The sequence below is a fragment of the Salvelinus sp. IW2-2015 genome, linkage group LG15, assembly GCF_002910315.2.
Source record: "Salvelinus sp. IW2-2015 linkage group LG15, ASM291031v2, whole genome shotgun sequence".
NCBI classification, from domain to species: Eukaryota; Metazoa; Chordata; class Actinopteri; order Salmoniformes; family Salmonidae; genus Salvelinus; species Salvelinus sp. IW2-2015.
The window spans coordinates 3,834,136-3,855,126 of record NC_036855.1 but is presented as its reverse complement, the minus strand read 5'-3'; the positions used below and the strand labels follow the sequence as shown (position 1 = coordinate 3,855,126).

The 20,991-nt window shown below is 41.8% G+C and overlaps 1 protein-coding gene across 1 annotated transcript in view; it reads left to right on the top strand.

Moving 5' to 3' along the window:
- Positions 1-20,991, top strand: part of LOC111974661 (glutamate receptor ionotropic, delta-2-like) — a 741,584-nt gene that overhangs the window by 80,596 nt on the left and 639,997 nt on the right. Inside the window, 1 exon segment of the mRNA XM_024002565.2 lies at positions 20,015-20,170. Coding sequence (XP_023858333.1) covers positions 20,015-20,170 — 156 coding nt within the window.

Below are 20,991 nucleotides of genomic sequence, written 5' to 3'. Positions count from 1 at the left end.
AATTTGTTGCTTTTTAACCATTTCATCTAGACGTTATTGTTGTGTTTTTGGATCATTGTCTTGCCTGCATGACCAGCATGCCCTTTATGTTTCAGCTCCACAGACAGATGGCCTGACATTCTGATACAGAGCAGAATTTATGGTCCTTTATTAAGGCAAGTCGTCCAGGTCCTGATGGCAGCAAACAATCTCCAAACCATCACACTAACTACACCAGGCTTGACTGCGTTGGTAGAGTTCTTACATGTGAATCCACGTTGGTTTTTCGACAGACATTATGGGACATCTCATCAAAACATGAGCAATTTTCGTCAAGAAGCACTGGAAGCACTGGACTCATCCGAAGACAGAAGAGTGCAAAAGTATATTTTGGATGACATACGGTTAGAGTTATGGTAGATTTGCCCAATGGAGGGCGAATCTGTTGTTTTCTGTGTGTGTAGTAAGGTGATCTAAGAGGTTGTTTTGCATCTAGTTGCACAGGTGAACATGCTGGTAGAATTTTGGTCAAAACAGCATTTCAGTGTTCGCCTGCATTAAATACCGGCCACTAGAACGCGCCGCTCCTGAAAACATTTTCTTGCTTGACGTATGACCTCATACAGCTCGTTGAATTGCGGTCTTACTAGCCAGCATCGGTTTTGGTGGTAAATATGATAGCTACAAAAAAAATATAGATGAAAACTCTAAATATGATATGTCTATACAGATTATAGAATCGAGTATTCTAACTCCGGCGAGTAGAACTTGAGACTTCCTTAATATTAAGGAGTTGTTAACAAAAAGACACCTACTCCCTTCTGTTCTGCCGATGCATAGAAAAAACAAGGCTAGATGTATAGTAATTATATCCATGTCTTTCATCAGCCACGACTCTGAGAATCATAGGATATTCCATTCTTCCAGGTCTGTTGATAGTTATCACGAACGGCGCTCATTTCCATTTTTCCAGTGATTGTAAAGTTTGTCAGTAAGTACGGAAGGGTAAGGCGTTACCGTACTCCAGACTAGTTTTGTCACGGTGCCGAACGTCGACCTCTCTAACTCGCCTTCTTCTTATCCAACGTCTCAGGGATTCAGGCCTTTTCCAGGTTGGAGCAGTATGTCCCGAGGTCCGACCTCGTTCAGTTAGCAATCTTCATCTGAAGGTTAGTGATCGCTGTTCTGATGTCTAGAAGCTCTTTTCGGTCATTAGGAAACGATGCGGAAAACATTATGTACAATCCAAAAGTTACAGCTAGCCAAAAAAATATATACATCAAATGCAAAATTGTCAGGAAGCCCGTAAAAGTCGACTGCTATCTCATTTGCAGCGCCATTCTGGTGTACAAATATGTCATTGATGCCATCTGTGATGTGGTGTTATGTGCTCACTGTTTTGTTATAGTATAGATCATCTACTATTAAATATAGGAGTTACAGGGATATGAATAAGACAACAGCCTGGTAAAAAACAATGACTTTCAAGCTCAACACCGTCAAGGACTTTTACAAAACACATCTCTCTCCTAACCATTCAGCATGCAATCATTGTCTCCCAAATCCTGCAAACACGATAATAATAGCTCTTTTATCTAGGCCCCGGAACATGGTTTGCCCTAGAGACAAATTTCAAGGAGGAGGTTTAAAACACACTAAAAGTAATTGTCAAGTGGTTTATCCAGATTTCTATGAAATATGACCTATAATTAATTACAATACGAGTTAAAAATAGTTTTTCTTACAAAAAGTGTAATAAGTATGTTAAAAGCAGCTTTTCTGTGTTGGAATTGATTGGCGCGTACCCAAACAATGATATGAAGCATCGAGCTCCTGAGTTGGGAAAATCTTTGTGCAATACATCCGATGCATGTCTTATAATTCAAGATCCTAAATGGCCTGGCCCTCTCACTCAGTAGATCACAAGGTCCTGCCATGAGAGGTGACTGTATATTCCCCTTAAGAACAGCAGCTTTAGTAAATCCGCATTCTCTGTGAAGATGGCTCCCGATGTTGAATACACACTGCATCAAGACACACACATAAGGCACACATATCAACTTTCACAAACATGCCATGAAGACGATGGCTAAGGTCAATCAGATCTGTGAAGCATAATCCTAAGCTGTGATTGCGCTTTCCATGTTGTCTGTTGTCTTACAGTTGTGAGGTGTGAAACACTTTGTTGCTGTTCTGATTTTGTCTGCTGCTTTGTTCTATGTGCTCTGTCTGTAATGCTACGTCTTGCTTGTCCTATTGTTGCTCTGTCTGTATGCTATGTCGTTGCTTGTCCTATGTTGCTATCTGTCCTGTATGCTACTCTTGCTTGTCCTATGTGTGCTCGTCTGTATGCTATGTCTTGCGTTGTCCTATATGTTTGCTCTGTCTGTATGCACGTTTCGCTGTCCTATGGTTGCCGTCCTGAGCTACGTCTTGCTGTCTATGTTGCTGCTGTCTGTATGCTACGTCTTGCTTGTCCTATGTTGCTCTGCGTGGCTCAAGTGTTCAATGGTTGTCTATATTGTAATTGTTTTTAATAACCTGCCCAGGGACTGGCGTTGAAAAATTACGCCAGGTTGGCCTTAAACCGGCCACTTTTACTGAACACATTGATTAAATGTGCACTGTCATGTGCTGTAAAAATAAAATAAAGTCCCCTCAACAACAGAAATGGTGTGAAGTAATACCGGTAATAAAAATATTATACGAATATGACGCTGATTGATCAGCTCATCCGCCTCCGGAGGATTGAACATCATCCCTTTGAGGAAATTAGCACGTACTTTGAAATGGTCTGTTTGAGATACCAGTTTAGGTGGGTTTCTTCTCCAATTTATCTTTGGCACAATACAAGTATAGGACAAGTCAACCACATCTTTGGGTTTGAATATAGTTGAATTTAATGAGTTGGGTACGAAATGAGTTTAAGACTACCAACTTTTAAAAAGTGAGATTTTCACTGGACAGTTCCTTTAAATAAAAGCACATCTCTACCTGTGGCAAGTATTTTGGTAAAGAGTACCTCAAACCAGCGAGCTATTCAAACGGTCAATAAGTGAAAACATATGAAGGGAATGTCATTTACTTGTGGGCGTGAGCTTACCCCATATGTATTCAAACAAATTAATTAATTCAAAATATTATGAATAAGTCAACAAACCGTTCAAACATACAAATGTAATGTAAATGTAAAGGTGTTTCGAATATTCATGATTTTAAATAACATTAACTAAAAAAATAACTTTCTAATGACCTTCAATCACTGCCTTAATCAAGTGAGCTTAATCATTTGTCTCATAAGTTCCTGCAGCTGGGCAATAAAAGTGATATTGAAATCAAATCTAGATCTTGACCAGATACTTGTTGCAATACCAAGGGATTATCAGGGATGGCATATCCATACTGGACTGTGCACACTGGCACTGAATAGCAGCTGCAAACATACAGGAATGCCAAAATAAGGAAACACCAACATAGGTCTTAATCAGGGCTTTGGCACCACGGAACCATCAGAACAGCATAAGTGTTTTCCTTTCTTTTGGCAGTGTACAGTACATAGCATATAGCAACCAGTGAGAAGAAGGGCAAAGCCCCACTGTGAACATACATGGCCATTGTATCTTGATGAATGTCTGTCTCAAGAGAAAAAGTGAAGAGGATTATTTCTTTCTTCAAATCCACTTCCCATAGGAAGTCTAGTTTGTTGTGTGTGTGTGCACACTGTCCTTCATGTTCGTTGTGCACGTGTGCGTGCAGTGTATGCGCATTGTGTACTTGCCGTCACATGCTCTGTCGCGTGTGTGTGACGTGTGTATTGTGTGTGTTGTGTGTGTGGTGTCGTGTGTGTGTGTGTGTGTGGTGTGTGTGTGGGTGTGTGTGTGTGTGTGTGTGCTGTGTGTGTGTGTGTGTGTGTGTCTCGTTGTGTGTGTGTGTTGTGGTGTGTGTGCGTGTGTGGTGTGTTTGCGCTGTGTCGTTGTGTGTGTGGTGGGACATAGGCCTGGGCTACTGTGCTGGCTGTTGATGTGCAGGCAGCAGAGCATACTGATTTTCAAGCAGACTTCTCCTGCCTAGAACCTTGCTCCACAGGCCCCTTGGACTTGTGAGGAAAAGGAAATGTCAGCAACATTAATCAGAGGAGAGAATAAAGACCATGAGTGTAGCTTAACGTCAAGGGCAACATGGAGCAATGCACAATACAAATCACTGCTATTCCACAACTCCGCCCAATACAACAGCTTTTGAATTGAATTGGGTTCAAGTTAAGAGAAATCGATTGGGAATGCTAAACCATGTATTGTATTTTCACTTCATGTTGTTGTTTACTCTGACTTCTGATAAAGTATCCATTAGACAAATAACGTTCCAGAAGCTGCTGTCTTCCTTTTCAACACCACTAACCATTTGCCCTTTACTCTGTTGAACAAAAAACACTGCATGGAAGAAGGGATAGCTGCCACAAAAGTAAATGAAATACCAGAGAGACCAACATGAGTTCCCTTTCAATGCAGCAAAACCCAACACTTTAGCACTATTATGTGTTCGTCAATAGAGCAGTAATTTAGCTTGTGCTTTCACAAGTATTTAGGTTAATGAGCGATTTGTCTGACACGGAAGGATTCACTTTGCAATAAGATGATGGAGTGTGAAAGGAAGCCTGGTTCATCCTGAAATAGTCATCACAGGGTAGACTGGAACCGACGAGGCCTCTGTCCTTTCCAGACATTTATGATGATACTGGACAGAAGTGGAGTAGGAAAAGAGGCGTGTCGCATGCTGTCCAAGACAGAGGCGAATTCAGAAGGTTATTTATATATGGTGGCAAAAAAATGAAGAATAAACTCTAAATTGTATATCCTTCCTGTTGTAAGCTATATACTGTACTGTATATACTTTTGTTTAGCGTATAGTATGTATATAACTTCCTGATTAGGCTATATACTGTATATGTCCTTTAAGCATATACTGTACTGTATATACTTCTGTGTAGGCTATATGTGTATATCCTTCTGTTTAGGTATATTACTGTTATATCTTCCCTGTTAGGCCTATATATGATATACTTCTGTTAGTCTATATATCAGTATATACTCCTGTTTAGACTATAACTGCGATGATACTTCCTGGTTAGGCTATATACTGCATATACTTACTGTTTATGGCTATATATTGTATATCTCCTGTTTTAGGCTATATACGGCATATACTCTGTTTAGGCTATATACTGTACATCCTTCCTTTTAGGCTTAATATACTGCATATAACTCCTGTTTAGGATATATATCTGTATATGCTTCCTGTTTAGGTATATATTGTATATCCTTCCTGTTTCGGCTGATATACTGGTCATAATACTTCTGTTTAGGGCTAGTATACTGTACATATTCCTTGTTAGGCTAATACTGCATATATCCTGTTTAGGCTATATACTGCATATACTTACTGTTTAAGGCTATATATTGTATGATCCCTTCCTGTTTAGGCTATACGTATATAGCCTAAACAGGAAGGATATACAATATATAGCCTAAACAGTAAGTATATGCAGTATATAGCCTAAACAGGAAGTATATGCAGTATATAGTCTAAACAGGAAGTATATACTGTATATAGACTAAACAGGAAGTATATGCAGTATATAGCCTAACAGGAAGGATATACAGTATATAGCCTAAACAGGAAGGATATACACTATATAGCCTAAACAGGAAGTATATACAGTACAGTATATAGCTTAAACAGGACGGATATACAGTATATAGCCTAATCAGGAAGTATATACAGTATATARCCTAAACAAGAAGTATATACAGTACAGTATATAGCTTAAACAGGAAGGATATACAATTAGAGTTAATAATTCTTCATTCTTTTTGCCACCATATAAATAACCTTCTGAATCTCGCCTCTGTTTGGACAGCATGCGACACGCCTCTTTTCCTACTCCACTGCTGGTCCAGTAGTCATCTAAATGGTCTGGAAAGGACAGGGCTGCCAGTCGGGTTCCATGTCTAACCCTGTGAGTGACATTTCAGGATGGAACCAGCTTCCTTCACACTCCATCACTCCTTATTGCAAGTGAAATCCTTCCCGTTCAGACAATCGCTCATTAATCCTAAATGATTTGGTGTAAAGCCACAAGCTAATTAAGCCTGCTCTATTGACTATACGACATAATAGTGCTAGAAGTGTTGGTGTTTTGCTGCAGTTGAAAGGGAACTCATGTTGATTCTCTCATTGTGTATTTCATTTACTTTTGGCTGGCAGCTATCCCCTTTCTTTCCATGCAGATGTTTTTTGTTCAACAGAGTAAAGGGCAAATGGTTAGTGGTGTTTTATAAAGGGAAGACAGCAGCTTCCTGGAGAYGTTATTGGTCTAACTGGATATTTATCAGGAAGTCAGAGTAAACAACAACATGAAGTGAATATCAAATACATGGTTTAGCATTCCCAAATCGATTTCTCTTAACTTGAACCAATTCCAATTCAAAAGCTGTTGTATTGGAGCGATGTTGTGGAAATAGCAGTGATTATGTATTGTGCATTTGCGCCATGTTGCCCTTGGCACGTAAAGCTACACTCAATGTCTTTATTCTCTCCTCTGATTAATGTTGTGACATTTGCCTTTTCCTCACAATCCAAGGGGGCCATGGTGGAGCAGAGTTTAGAGCAGGAGGAAGTCTGCTTGAAAATCAGTATGCTCTGCTGCCCTGCACATCAACAGCCAGCACAGTCACCCAGGCCTATGTCCACACACACACACACACACGCACACACACGCACACACACACACCACACACACACACACACACACAACACACACACACACACACACACACACACACACACACACACACACCCACACACACACACACACACACACACACACACACACACACACACACACACACACACAATACACACGTCACACACACGCACAGACATGGACGCAAGTACAAATGCGCACTCATGCACGCACACGTGCACACGAACCATGAAGGACATGTGCACACACACACACACAAACCTAGACTTCCTTTGGGAAGTGGATTGAAAGAAAAATAATCCTCTTCACTTTTTCTTCTCTTGAGAGACATTCATCAATGTGACAATGGCCATGATGTTCACAGTGGGGCTTTGCCCTTCTTCTCACTGTGTTGCTATATGCTATGTACTGGTAACTGCCAAAATAAAGGAAAACACTTGATGCTGTTCTGATGGTTCGTGGTGGCCCAAAGCCCTATTAAGACACTATGTTGGTGTTTCCTTTATTTTGGCACTTACCTGTATGTTTGCAGCTGCTATCAGGTGCCAGTGTGCACAGTCCAGTATGGTRTGCCATCCCTTGATAAATCCCTTGGTATGCAACAAGTATCTGGTCACAGATCTAAGATTTGATGTAAAATCACTTGTTATTGCCCAGCTGAGGAACATTATGAGACAAATGATTAAGCTCACTGATTAAGGCGTGATTGAATGTCATTAGAAAGTTATTTTTTAGTTATTTAATTTAAAATTCATGGTATTCGAACACCTTTACATTTACATTACATTTGTATGTTTGGAAACGGTTTGTTGATTATTCATAATATTTTGATTAATAATTTGTTGTGAATATATGGGTGAGCTCACGCCCACAAGTAAATGAATTCCCTTCATATGTTTTCATTATTGAACCGTTTGAATAGCTGCTGGGTTTAGAGGTACTCTTTACCATAAAATACTGCCACAGGTAAGATGTGCTTTATTAAAGGAACTGTCCAGTGAAAATCTCACTTTTAAAAGTTGGTATTCTGTTAACTCATATTCGTACCCAACTCATAATTAACTCATATTCAAACCCAAATAATGTGGTTGACTTGTCCTATACTTGTATTTGTGGCCAAAGCATAAATTGGAGAAGAAACCCCACCTCAAACTTGTATCTCAAACAGACCATTTCAAAGTACTTGCTATTTCCTCAAAGAGGATGATGTCATCCTCCTGAGGAGGATGAGCTGATCAATCAGCGGTCTATTCGCATGAATATTTTTATTGACCGGTATACGTTCACACCATTCTGTTGTTGAGTTGACTTTATTTTATTTTTACAGGGACAGTGCACATTAATCAATGTTTCAGTAAAAGTGCCGGTTTAAGCCAACCGGGCTAATTTTCAACCGCAGTCCCTGGGCAGGTTATTAAAAACAATTACAATATAGACAACCATTGAGCACTGAGCACACGCAGAGCAACATAGGACAAGCAAGACGTAGCATACAGACAGAGCAACATAGGACAAGCAAGACGTACATCAATCACGATTACAAAAAAAAAAAACAGCCGCCGTCGAGGATCAGGATATCTTGCCACGTAAAGAAGACGTACAGTCAATCACGGAGATTACAAAAAGAAAACCAAGCCCCGTCGAGGACGCAGGATGTCTTTGCTCCCAGACAGGCAAACATTTTGTTGCCCGCTTTGAGGACAAACAGTGCCACTGACACGCCCCCTATCCAAACCTGCGGGCTCATTCCTGTCAACTGCAAACACCGCAGGTGAGTAAAACATTTAAACGTGTTAACGCCTGCAAAGGGCTGCAGGCCCAGACGGCATTCCCAGCCTGCTCCTCAGAGCATGCGCAGACCAGCTGGCTGGTGTGTTTGAGCGACATATTCAATCAATCCTTATCCCAGTCTGCTGTATCCCACATGCCTTCAACGAGGCACCATTGTTCTGTTCCCAAGAAAGCTAAGGTAACTGAGCTAAAGCGACTGACCGCCCCGTAGCACTCCTTCCGTCATCATGGAAGTGCTTTGAGAGACTAGTCAAGAAACCATATCCCTCCACCCCTACCGGGACACCCTAGACCACTCCAATTTGTTACCGACCCAATAGGTTCCACAGCGACGCAATCGCAACCACACTGCACACTGACCTAACCCATCTGGACAAGAGGAATAACCCATGTGAGAATGCGTTCATGATTACAGCTCAGCTTTAACACCATAGTACCCTCCAAACTCGTCACAAGCTCGAGACCCTGGGCTGAACACCCCCTGCAACTGCGTCCTGGACTTCCTGAGGGCCGCCCCCAGGTGGTGAGGTAGGTCACAACATTCCACCCGTGATTCCTCAACACTGGGGCCCACAAGGGTGCGTTCTGAGCCCTCTTCACTGTACTCCCCTGTTCACGCCACGACTTGCGTGGCCATGCACGCCTCCAACTACAATCATCCAAGTTTCGGCGATGGACACTACAGTGGTAGGCATTGATCATCCAACAACGAGAACGGCCTTACAGGGAGGAGGTGAGGGCCGCTCGGGTGTGGTGTCAGGAAAATAACCTCATACGTCAACGCGTCACAAAAACAAAAGGAGATGATTGTGGACATTCAGGAAACAGCAGAGGAGCACCCCCCTATCCACATCGACGGGTCATAGTCGGAGAGGTGGAAAGTTTTTAGAGTTCCTCGGGTAGAATCACGGACAAACTGAATTGGTCAACCACACAGACACGTGGTGAAGAAGCCGGCAGCAGCGGCCTCTTCAACCCAGGAGGCTGAAGAATTCGGCTTGTTCACGCAGAAAAGCACTCACAAACTTCTACAGATGCACAATCGAGAGCATCCGTCGGGCTGTATCACCGCCTGGTACGGCAACTGCTTCCGCCACAACCGTAAGGCTCTCCGAGGGTAAGTGAGGGTCTCAGAAGCATCACCCAGGGAAACTACCTGCCTCCAGGCAACCTACACACCCGATGTCACAGGAAGGCCATAAAGATCATCAAGCGACAACAACCACCCTAAGCCAGCTGCTGTTCACCCCGCTATCATCCACGAAGCGAGGTCAGTAACAGGTGCATCAAAGCAGGACCGGAGAGACTGAAAACAGCTTCTAATCTCAAGGCCATCAGACTGTTAAACAGCCACCACACTAACATTTAGCGGCCGCTGCCAACATACTGACTCAACTCCAGCCACTGTTAGAAAATGGGAATTGATGAAATTATGGTAAAAATGTACCACTAGCTCACTGTAAAGAATGCCACTTAATAGCAATGTTTAATACCCCTACATTACCATCTCATATGTATCATACTGTACTGCTATATCATCTAACTGCATCTTGCCATCTTATGCAATACATGTACCACTAGCCACTTTAAACTATGGCCACTTTATGTTTACATACCCTACAGTACTCATCTCATACGTATATACCGTACTCTATTCCATCTACTGCATCTGCCAGCCGTTCTGTACCACCACTCATTCATATATCTTTATTGTACATATTCTTTATCGCCTTTACACTTGTGTGTGTGTGTAAGGTAGTAGTGTGGAATTGTTAGGTTAGATTACTGTTGGTTATTACTGCATTGTCGGAACTAGAGCACAAGCATTTCGCACACTCGCATTAACAATCTGCTTAACCATGTGTATGTGACTAAAAAATTTGATTTGACTTTGATTTGATTTGACGTAGCCATACAGACAGAGCAACATAGGACAAGCAAGACATAGCATACAGACAGAGCAACATAGGACAAGCAAGACGTAGCATACAGACAGAGCAACATAGAACAAAAAGCAGCAAGACAAAAATCAGAAAAGCAACAAAGTGTTTCCACACCTCACAAGCGTAAGACAACAGACAACATGGAAAGCGGCAATACACAGCTAGGGATTATGTTCACAAATCTGATTGACCTTTAGCCATGTCTTCATGCATTTTGTGAAAGTGTGATATGTGGTGCCATTATGTGTGTCTGATGGCAGTGTATTCCAGACATGGGAAGCTCTCACAGAGAAAGCGGATTTACTAAAGGTGCTTTTCCTTAAGGGAACTATACAGTCACCTCTCATGGCAGACCTTGTGGATCTACTGAGTGGAGGGGGAGCCAGGCCATTTAGGATCTTGAATATAAGACATGCGTCGGTGTATTGCACAAGATTTTCCCAACTCAGGAGCTCATGCTCATACTCATTGTTGGGTACGCCCACTCAATTCCAACACAGAAAAGCTGCTTTTTAACATACTTAATTAACACTTTTTGTAAGAAAAACTATTTTACTCGTATTGTAATTAATTATAGGTCATATTTCATAGAAATCTGGAAACACTTGACAATTACTTTAGTGTGTTTTAAAGCCTCCTCCTTGAAATTTGTTTCTATGGCAACTCAGTTCCGGGGCCTAGATAAAAGAGCTATTATTATGTGTTTGCAGAGGATTGGAGACAAAGTGATTGCATTGCTGATGGTTGGGAGGGAGATGTGTCTTGTAAAAGTCCTGACGGTGTTCGCAGGGCTTTGAAGTCATTGTTTTTACCAGGCTGTCGTTTGATCATATCCCTGTAAACTCTGATATTTAATAGTAGAATGATCATACTACTATACAAACAGTGAGACATAACACCACAATCACAGAGGGATCAATGACATATGACACCCAGAATGGCGCTGCAATGGATAGCAGTCGTTTTACGGGCTCCTGACCAATTTTGCTATTTGATTATATATTTTTTTGCTGAGCTTAACTTTTGGTTGTACATAATGTTTCCGCCATCTTTTCCTATGACCGAAAAGAKCTTCTAGACATCAGAACAGCGATCACTAACCTTCATTTGGATGAAGATTTCTACTTGAACGAGTCGGASGCTCGGGACATACTGCTCAACCTGGAACAGGCCCTAATCCCTGAGACTTGGATAAGAAGAAGGCGGAGTAAGAGAGGTCGACGTGTCGGCACCCTGACAAAACTAAGTCTGGKAGTACGTAAACCGCCTCTACCCTCCGTTCTACTGACAAACTTACAATCACTGGAAAACAAATGGATGAGCGCCGTTCGAGATTATCCTATCAACAGGACCTGAAGAAYTGGAATATCCTATGATTCTCAGAGTCGTGGCTGATGAAGGACATGGATAATATACTRTACATCTAGCTTGTTTTTCTATGCATCGGCAGAACAGAAGGGAGTAGGTGTCTTTTTGTTAACAACTCCTTAATATTAAGGAAGTCTCAAAGTTCTACTCGCCGGAGTTAGAATACCTCATTATAATCTGTAGACTATACTATTTAGAGTTTTCATCTATATTTTTTTGTAGCTATCTATTTACCACCACAAACCGATGCTGGCTCTAAGACCGCATTCAACGAGCTGTATGAGGTCATAAGTAAGCAAGAAAATGTTCAGAGGCGGCGCTTCTAGTGGCCGGTGATTTTAATGCAGGGAAACTGAAAGCTGTTTTGCCAAAATTTCTACCAGCATGTCACCTGTGCAACTAGATGCAAAACACCTCTAGATCACCTTTACTACACACACAGAAACACAGATTCGCCCTCCATTTGGCAAATCTGACCATAACTCTAACCTATGTCATCCAAAAAGTTATACTTTTGACTCTTCTGTCTTGATGAGCATCCAGGTGCTTCCAGGTGCTTTTGACAAAATTGCGTCAATGTTTTGGATGAGATGGGTCCCATAATGTCTGTCGAAAACCAAACAGTGGATTCCACAGTAAGAACCTCATACCAACGGTCAAGCATGGTGGTAGTAGTGTGATGGTTTGGGGATGCTTTGCTGCCTCAGGACCTGGACGACTTGCCTTAATAGAAGGAACCATAAATTCTGCTCTGTATCAGAATGTCAGGCCATCTGTCTGTGAGCTGAAACTAAAGTGCATCTGGGTCATGCAGCAAGACAATGATCCAAAACACACAATCAAGTCTAGATGAAAATGGTTAAAAAGCAACAAATTTGAAGTTTTGGAATGGCCTAGTCAAAGTCCAGACCTAATCTCAAAAAAGATGTTGTGGCAGGACCTGCAACGAGTAGTTCATACTTGAAAACCCACAAATGTCGCTGAGTTAAAGCAGTTCTGCATGGAAGAGTTGGCCAAAATTCCTCCACAGCGAGACTGATCAACAACTACAGGAAGTGTTTGGTTGCAATCTTTGCAGCTAAGGGTGGCAGAACCAGTTATTGAGTGTAAGGGGGCAATTACTTTTTCACATAGGGGCATTGGGTGTTGCATAACTTTGTTAATTCAATAAATAAAATAAGTATACATTTTGGGGGGTTGTTTGTAAACTCATATTCCTTTTATCTAATATTAGCTTATGGTTGAAGATCTGATAACATTTAATATAAAAAATCAGAAGGGGCAAATACTTTTTCACTGCACTGTAGTGCTGTTCATTGACAACAGCTCAGCGTTCAACACCATAGTACCCTCCAAGCTCATCACCAAGCTAAGGACCCTGGGACTGAACACTTCCCTCTGCAACCTGCTCCTGGACTTCCTGATGGGCCGCCCCCAGGTGGTGAGGGTAGGCAACATAGGGGCCCTCAGAGTTGTGTGCTTAGCTCCCTCCTGTACTCCATGTTCACCCATGACTGTGTGGCCGCACACAACTCCAATACCATCATTAAGTTTGCTGACAACACAATGGTGGTAGGCCTATTCACCGATTACAATGAGGCAGCCTATAGAGAGGAGTTCAGAGACCTGACAGTGTGGTTCCAGGACAACAGCCTCTCCCTCAACGCCAGCAAGACAAAGGAGCTGATCGTGGACTACAGGAAAAGGAGGGCCGGGCACGCCCCTATTCACATCGATGGGGCTTTATTGGAGGGTGGGTCGAGAGCTTCAAGTTCCTCAGTGTCCACATCACAAAGGATCTATCATGGTCCACACACACCAACACAGTCATGAAGAGGGCACGACAACACCTGTTCCTCCCCAGGAGGCTGAAAAGATTTGGCATGTGCCCTCATATCCTAAAAAAGTTATACAGCACCATTGAGAGCATCTTGATTGGCTGCATCACCACTTGATATTTCTTAACTGCTTGGATTCCGAACACAAGGCACTACAGTAGGTAGTGCCTATGGCCCAGTACATCACAGTACTTTTCTATTATTTCTCTATTTACTTTTTCTCTGCATTGTTGAGAAGGGCCTGTAAGTAAGCGTTTCACTGATAGTCTACATCGTTTGTTAATGAAGTATGTGATGAATTACATTTGATTTAACTGATATTGTTGCAAGGTATAGGCCTGTGGCTCTCAAATGGATAGGTATTCTATTCTTTGTTCTGTTTTTAGATCTTAGTAGCATTGTGGAAAATGTTTCTTTAGATTCACCCTAAACCACGAGCCTCATCAATAATATAATCTTAATAGATGAAGGAATGTGTCTGGTATTTTAATACCGTCGCTGTAGGTGGAGCTGTGGTTGTAGGTGGAGCTGTGGTTGTCGTTGGTGCAGCTGTGGTTGTAGGTGGAGCTGTGGTTGTCGTTGGTGCAGCTGTGGTTGTAGGTGGAGCTGTGGTGGTGGTGGGTGCAGCTGTGGTTGTAGGTGGAGCTGTGGTTGTCGTTGGTGCAGCTGTGGTTGTAGGTGGAGCTGTGGTTGTCGTTGGTGCAGCTGTGGTTGTAGGTGGAGCTGTGGTTGTCGTTGGTGCAGCTGTGGTTGTAGGTGGAGCTGTGGTTGTCGTTGGTGCAGCTGTGGTTGTAGGTGGAGCTGTGGTTGTCGTTGGTGCAGCTGTGGTTGTAGGTGGAGCTGTGGTTGTCGTTGGTGCAGCTGTGGTTGTAGGTGGAGCTGTGGTTGTCGTTGGTGCAGCTGTGGTTGTAGGAGCAGATGGGGTTGTTGTTGGTGCTTCTGTTGTTGTTGGAGCTGCTGTTGTTGTTGAAACCATTGTTGTTGTAACAGTAACATTTGTTGCCGCTCTGTGCTTTTGTTGGTCTTTTCTCATTGATATTGCACGGCGTTTAAGAACATTTACTCCATAAGAAAGTAAAAACAAGTTAAACAAGACAAGTAAAACAAGACAACGCACCAAACAATTCTACAGTCACTTGATGTGTTTAAGGTAGTTAAGTGGACCCTACACTCACGGGGTATGAAGCATCAGCAGTCAGGTGGACTTCAGGTGCAAAAAGGTGGCATCAATTTATAGGTGCAGAAAATGAGCGCCTATAACTTTCATGAAATCGATAACTTGCTAGTAACAGATAACATTCATATACTGACAATCTCTGAAACTCTCTTATAATACTTACAGTGGTAGCAATACATCTACAGAAGAGACAGGAATGCCAATGGGGGTGGTGTTGCTGTTTATATTCAGAATCATATTTCTGTAAAGCTTAGAGAGGATCTCATGTCAAATACTGTTGAAGTAATATGACTACAGGTTCATCTGCCTCACCTAAAGCCCATTCTGGTGGGAAGCTGCTATAGATCACCAAGTGTTAACAGTCAGTATCTGGATAATATGTGTGAAATGCTTGATAATGTATTTGATATCAACAGAGAGGTATATTTTCTGGGTGACCTAAATATTGACTGGCTTTCATCAAGCTGTCAACTCAAGAAAAAGCTTCCCATTGGAACCAGTGCCTGCAACCTGGTTCAGGTTATCAGTCAACCTACCAGCGTTTTTTCAAACCAGCACAGGAATGAAATCATTCACGTGTATTGCTCACATCTTTACTAATGCTGCAGAAATCTGCTTTAAAGCAGCATCCACATCCATCGGATGTAGTGATCATAATATAGTAGCCATATAGTTGCCATATCTAGGAAAACCAAAGTTCCATGGGCCTAATATAGTGTATAGGAGATCATACAAGAGGTTTTGTAGTGATTCATATTTTTACATGTATTTTTATATAACTAGGCAAGTCAGTTAGGAACAAGTTGTTATTTACAATGACGGCCTACCCCGGCCACATTGTGCACCGCCCTATGGGACTCCCAATCATGGCCGGTTGTGATATAGTCTGGAATCGAACCAGGGTCTGTAGTGATGCCTCTAGCACACAGATGCAGTGCCTTAGACCGCTGCGCCACTCGGGAGCCCCGATGTTAAAGATGTAAAGAATATTTGCTGGTCTGTGCTGTGTAATGAGGATCAATCAGACGCTGCACTTGACGCATTTATTAAATTGCTTATTCCAATTACTAATAAGCATGCACCCATTAAGAAAATTACTGTAAAACTGTTAAAGCMCCWTGGATTGATGAGGATTTGAAAAATGGTATGTTTGAGAGGGATTAGGCAAAAGGAATAGCAAATAAGTCTGGCTGCACAGCCCATTGGCAAAGGTACTGTAAATTGAGAAAGCTTGTGACTAMACTAAACAAAAAGAAGAAACTACACTATGAAACAAAGATAAATTGATATAAAGTGATAATAGAAAAAGCTTTGGAACACGTTAAATGACATTTTGGGCAAAAAGGCAAACAGAGCTCCATCATTCATTGAATCAGATGGCTCATTCATCACAAAACTCACTGATATTGCCAACTACTTTCATGATGTTTTCATTGGCAAGATTAGCAAACTTAGGCATGAGATGCCAAGAACAAATTCTGAACATGCGTAACTGACTTAATTATGAAAGACAAGCGTTATAATTTTGAATTCCGTAAAGTGAGTGTGGAAGAGGTGAAAAAATATTGTTGTCTGTCAACAATGACAAGCCATCTGGGTCTGACAATTTGGATGGAAAATGACTGAGGATGATAGCAAACTATATTGCCACTCTCTGCAATCTAAGCCTACAGAAAAGTGTGTGCCCTCAGGCCTGGAGGGAAGCAAAAGTCATTCCTCTACCCAAGAATAGCAAAGCACTCTTTACTGTCTGAAACAGCCGACCAATCAGCTTGTTACCAACCCTTAGTAAACTTTTGGAGAAAAACATTATTTGACCAGATGCAATGCTATTTCACAGTAAACAGATGAACAACATACTTTCAGCATGCTTATAGGGAAGGGCATTCAACATGCACAACACTTACACAAATGACTGATGATTGGCTGAAAGAAAATTATAATAAGAAGATTCTGGGAGCTGTTTTGTTAGACTTCAGTSCAGCTTATAACATTATCAATCATAATGTGCTGCTGGAAAAACGTATGTGTTATAGCTTTACCTCCCCTGCTATATCGTGGATCGAGAGGGTGGTCTTTAATGGAAGCCTCTCCAACATAATCCAGGTAGTGTCAGGCATTCCCCAGGGCAGCACTCTAGGCCCCTTACTTTTTTCAATCTTTAMTAATGACCTGCCACTGGCACTTAGTATAGCCTGTGTGTCTATGTATGCTAATGACTCAACACTATACACTTCAGCTACCACAACAAGTGAAATCACTGCAACACTTAACAAAGATCTGCAGTCAGTTTCAGAATGGGTGGCAAGAAATAAGCTAGTCCTAAATATTTAAAAAAGTTAAAATATTGTATTTGGGACAAATCATTCACTAAACCCTAAACCTCAACTAAATATTTTATTGAATAATGTGGAAATTGACCAAGTTCAGGAGACTAAACTGCTTAGTCATAAAAATATTGATTCAACGGGAGCTAAGATGGGGAGAGGTCTGTCAATAACATAGCACTGCTCTGCTTTCTTGACTTTGCTATCAACAAAACAAGTCACCCTATTTCGGTCTCACTTGGACTGATGCCCAGTTATATCATGAAGTGCCACAAAGAGGGACATTACTGCAAATTACAGCTGGCTCAGAACAGAGCAGCACGGCTGGCCTGTAAATGTACACCAAGAGGTAACATCAATAAAATACATGTCAATCTCTCCTGGCTCAAAGTAGAGGAGAGATTGACTGCGTCACTATTTGTGTTTATGAGAGGTATTGACGTGTTTAAAGCACCGAGCTGTCTGTTTAAACGACTAGCACACAGCTCAGACACCCATGCATACCCCACAAGACATGCCACCAGAGGACTATTCACAGTCCCCATGTGCATAACAAACTATGGGAAGCACACAGTACTATATAGAGCAGGGTTGGGCAATTCCAGTCCTCGGGGGCTTGATTGGTGTCACAGTTTGGCCCCAGGCCCCAGCTAACACACCTGACTCCAATAATCACCTAATCATGATCTTCAGTTTAGAATGTAATTTGATTAATCAGTTTGCTAGGGATGGATGAAAAAGTGTGACACCAATCAGGCCCCCGAGGACGGGAGCTGCCCACCCCTGACATAGAGCCATGACTACATTGAACATTACTCCACATCAAGTAACTCATGCAAACAGTAAAATCAGATTTAAAATAAAACAGATAAAACTCCACACACAAACACACACAGGCACACACACGTACGCACACACATGCTAACACATGGAATCTACACACAAGTACATTGAGTTATTGTTATATTGCTGTATTATGGATTTTGTTATGTAGATACTGTATGTTGTGGTAGAGTAGTGTGTAATAATGTGTTGTATTGTAGATATGTAGTGGTAGAGTGGTGTGTAATAATCTGTTGTGTTATAGATATGTTGGGGTAGAGTAGTGTGTAATAATGTGTTGTGTGATGTGTACTGTTGTGTACTGTTTTATTTTGTGATGTAATCGCCTTAATCTTGTTTGTACCCCAGGAAGAGTAGCTGCTGCCTTGGCAGGAACTAATGGCTGTCCGTAATAAATACAAATACAAGGACTGACTTTGTCCTTCAATGTGTTTTAGAGTTCATAATGGATGTTACCTGTATTGCTGTAATTTCTGTTTCAAACGTCGATGTAGTTTCCCACGGTCCTTCTAGCACCATTTACTTGATAATCTGATAGGTCAGCGAAGAGTGTGAACAAATATCACACTGACCTGCACTCGGCCCCAAAATGTGAGCATAGCTCCAAATTGGTTAGTTTACTGTATGAATCACCAATCCGTATCATACACACCATCTATTTCTAAATGGTCAGCAAAATGCATTTAGCATTGCTTCAGTGAGCAGTTTTAAACAGTTACTTGCTGCAGGCAACAACCAGAGGAAATGCATGGCCAGAAGAAGATATATACAGTATATATATATATATATAAAAGCTGCAGGTGGTAATCTGCCGGATTTATTTAGATTCCTGCACCATGTAGGTGGTTTGTTTCCTGTATTGTATCCATCCATTGACTCTGGCATACTTTCCTTTTCCTCTCAACGTCAACAGTGAAGAGGCGACTCCGGGATACTGGCCTTCTAGGCAGAGTTGCAAAGAAAAAGCCATATCTCAGACTGGCCAATAAAAAGAAAAGATTAAGATGAGCAAAAGAACACAGCACATCCCGGAATCACTTCTTCACTGTTGACGTTGTGACTGGTATTTTGCGGGTACTATTTAATGATGCTGCCAGTTTAGGACTTGTGATACGTCTGTTTCTCAAACTAGACACTCTAATGAACTTGTCCTTTTGCTCAGTTGTGCACCGAGGCCTCCCACTCCTCTTTCTATTCTGGTTAGAGCCAGTTTGTGCTGTTCTGTGAAGGGAGTAGTAGACAGCGTTGTATGAGATCTTCAGTTTCTTGGCAATTTCTCGCATGGAATAGCCTTCATTTCTCAGAACAAGAATAGAYTTACGAGTTTCAGAAGAAAGTTCTTTGTTTCTGGCCATTTTGAGCCTGTAATTGAACCCACAAATGCTGATGCTCCAGATACTCAACTAGTCTAAAGTCTAACTAGTCTAAAGATGGCCAGTTTTATTGCTTCTTTAATCAGAAAAGCAGTTTTCAGCTGTGCTAACATAATTGCAAAATGATTTTCTAATGATCAATTAGCCTTTTAAAATGATCAACTTGGATTAGCTAACACAGCRTGCCATTGTAACACAGGAGTGATGGTTGCTGATTTGGGCCTCTGTACGCCTATGTAGATATTCAGATATTTCCAGCTACAATAGTAATTTACAACAAAACAAGGACATTTCTAAGTGACTCCAAACTTTTGAATGGTAGTGTATATTGGTTCCATTGATTTCTATTGGTTATTTTGATTTCTATTGCTTCCATTGATTTCTATTGGTTCTATTGGTTCTTTTGATTTCTATTGGTTCTATTGATTTCTATTGATTGTAGTTACATATACAGTATGAGACCTAAGAGGCTCGCTTGATTCTTTCCTTAGTCACGATGATCCCTCATCATTGTCCTTCCTCCCGCTTTCCTTCTTTCTCTCTCCTTCTCTCTTTGTACCCCCCGTCTCTCTCCTTCTCTCGCTCTCTCCTTCTCCCCCTCTCCCGCCATAGGGGCCATCTTTGATGAGTCTGCCAGGAAGGATGACGAGGTGTTCCGCATGGCCGTGGCGGACCTCAACCTCAACAACGAGATCCTGGAGACCGAGAAGATCACCATCTCTGTGGAGTTTGTGGATGGGAACAACCCTTTCCAGGCAGTCCAGGAAGGTAAGGCCTTAACCTGCCCTCACCCTCAGCCTCACTCTCACCCCTCCACCTGCCCATCTCAACCTCAGCGAGGCCAGAGGAGTCTGGCAAATTCCATTATTTTCCCTCGCCTACTCAGCATGGYTTTTCTTTCTGTGGAGTAGAGGAGCCGTTGGCTTTGGGTATCCTTCAGCCTTGCACAGTACTGGATGGAACCAACATGAATCTATCTTAGAAGCCCTCTATTTTCAGCCCCAACCTTGATCAATGACACACTGAACTGAATAGCACTATATTTAACCAATAAGGCCAGAGGGGGTGTGGTATATGGCCAATATACCACAGCTAATGACTGTTCTTATGCGCACGCAACGCTGAGTGCCTAGATACAGCCCTTAGCCGTGGTATATTGGAAATATACCACAAACCCCCGAGGTGCCTTATTGCTATTATAAACTGGTTACCAATGTTATTAGAGCAGTAAAAATATTTTTGGGACCATACCACGTTTGTCAGCCAATCGGCATTGAGGGCTCGAACCACCCAGTTTATAATAGGTTTTAAAGGTGTCCCCCAGAAAACAAAGATATGATTTTGCATTGGAAATCTTTTGTAATGTTAGTTGAAGATTTGARCACCTGAAAAGGGAGTCTATTGAATTCCACTGTACTTTACCGGTTATATGGTCAATCACCGTTGATATGCACTGTAGTATTCTGAATACTATCAGCTTTAATTAAAAGGGTCACCATTTTGGTTGATATCCTTCCAATATTTCTCAAAATATGTTTTAATACTATTATTACCCGAAACGCTACTAACAATTCATTCAGCTGATATCA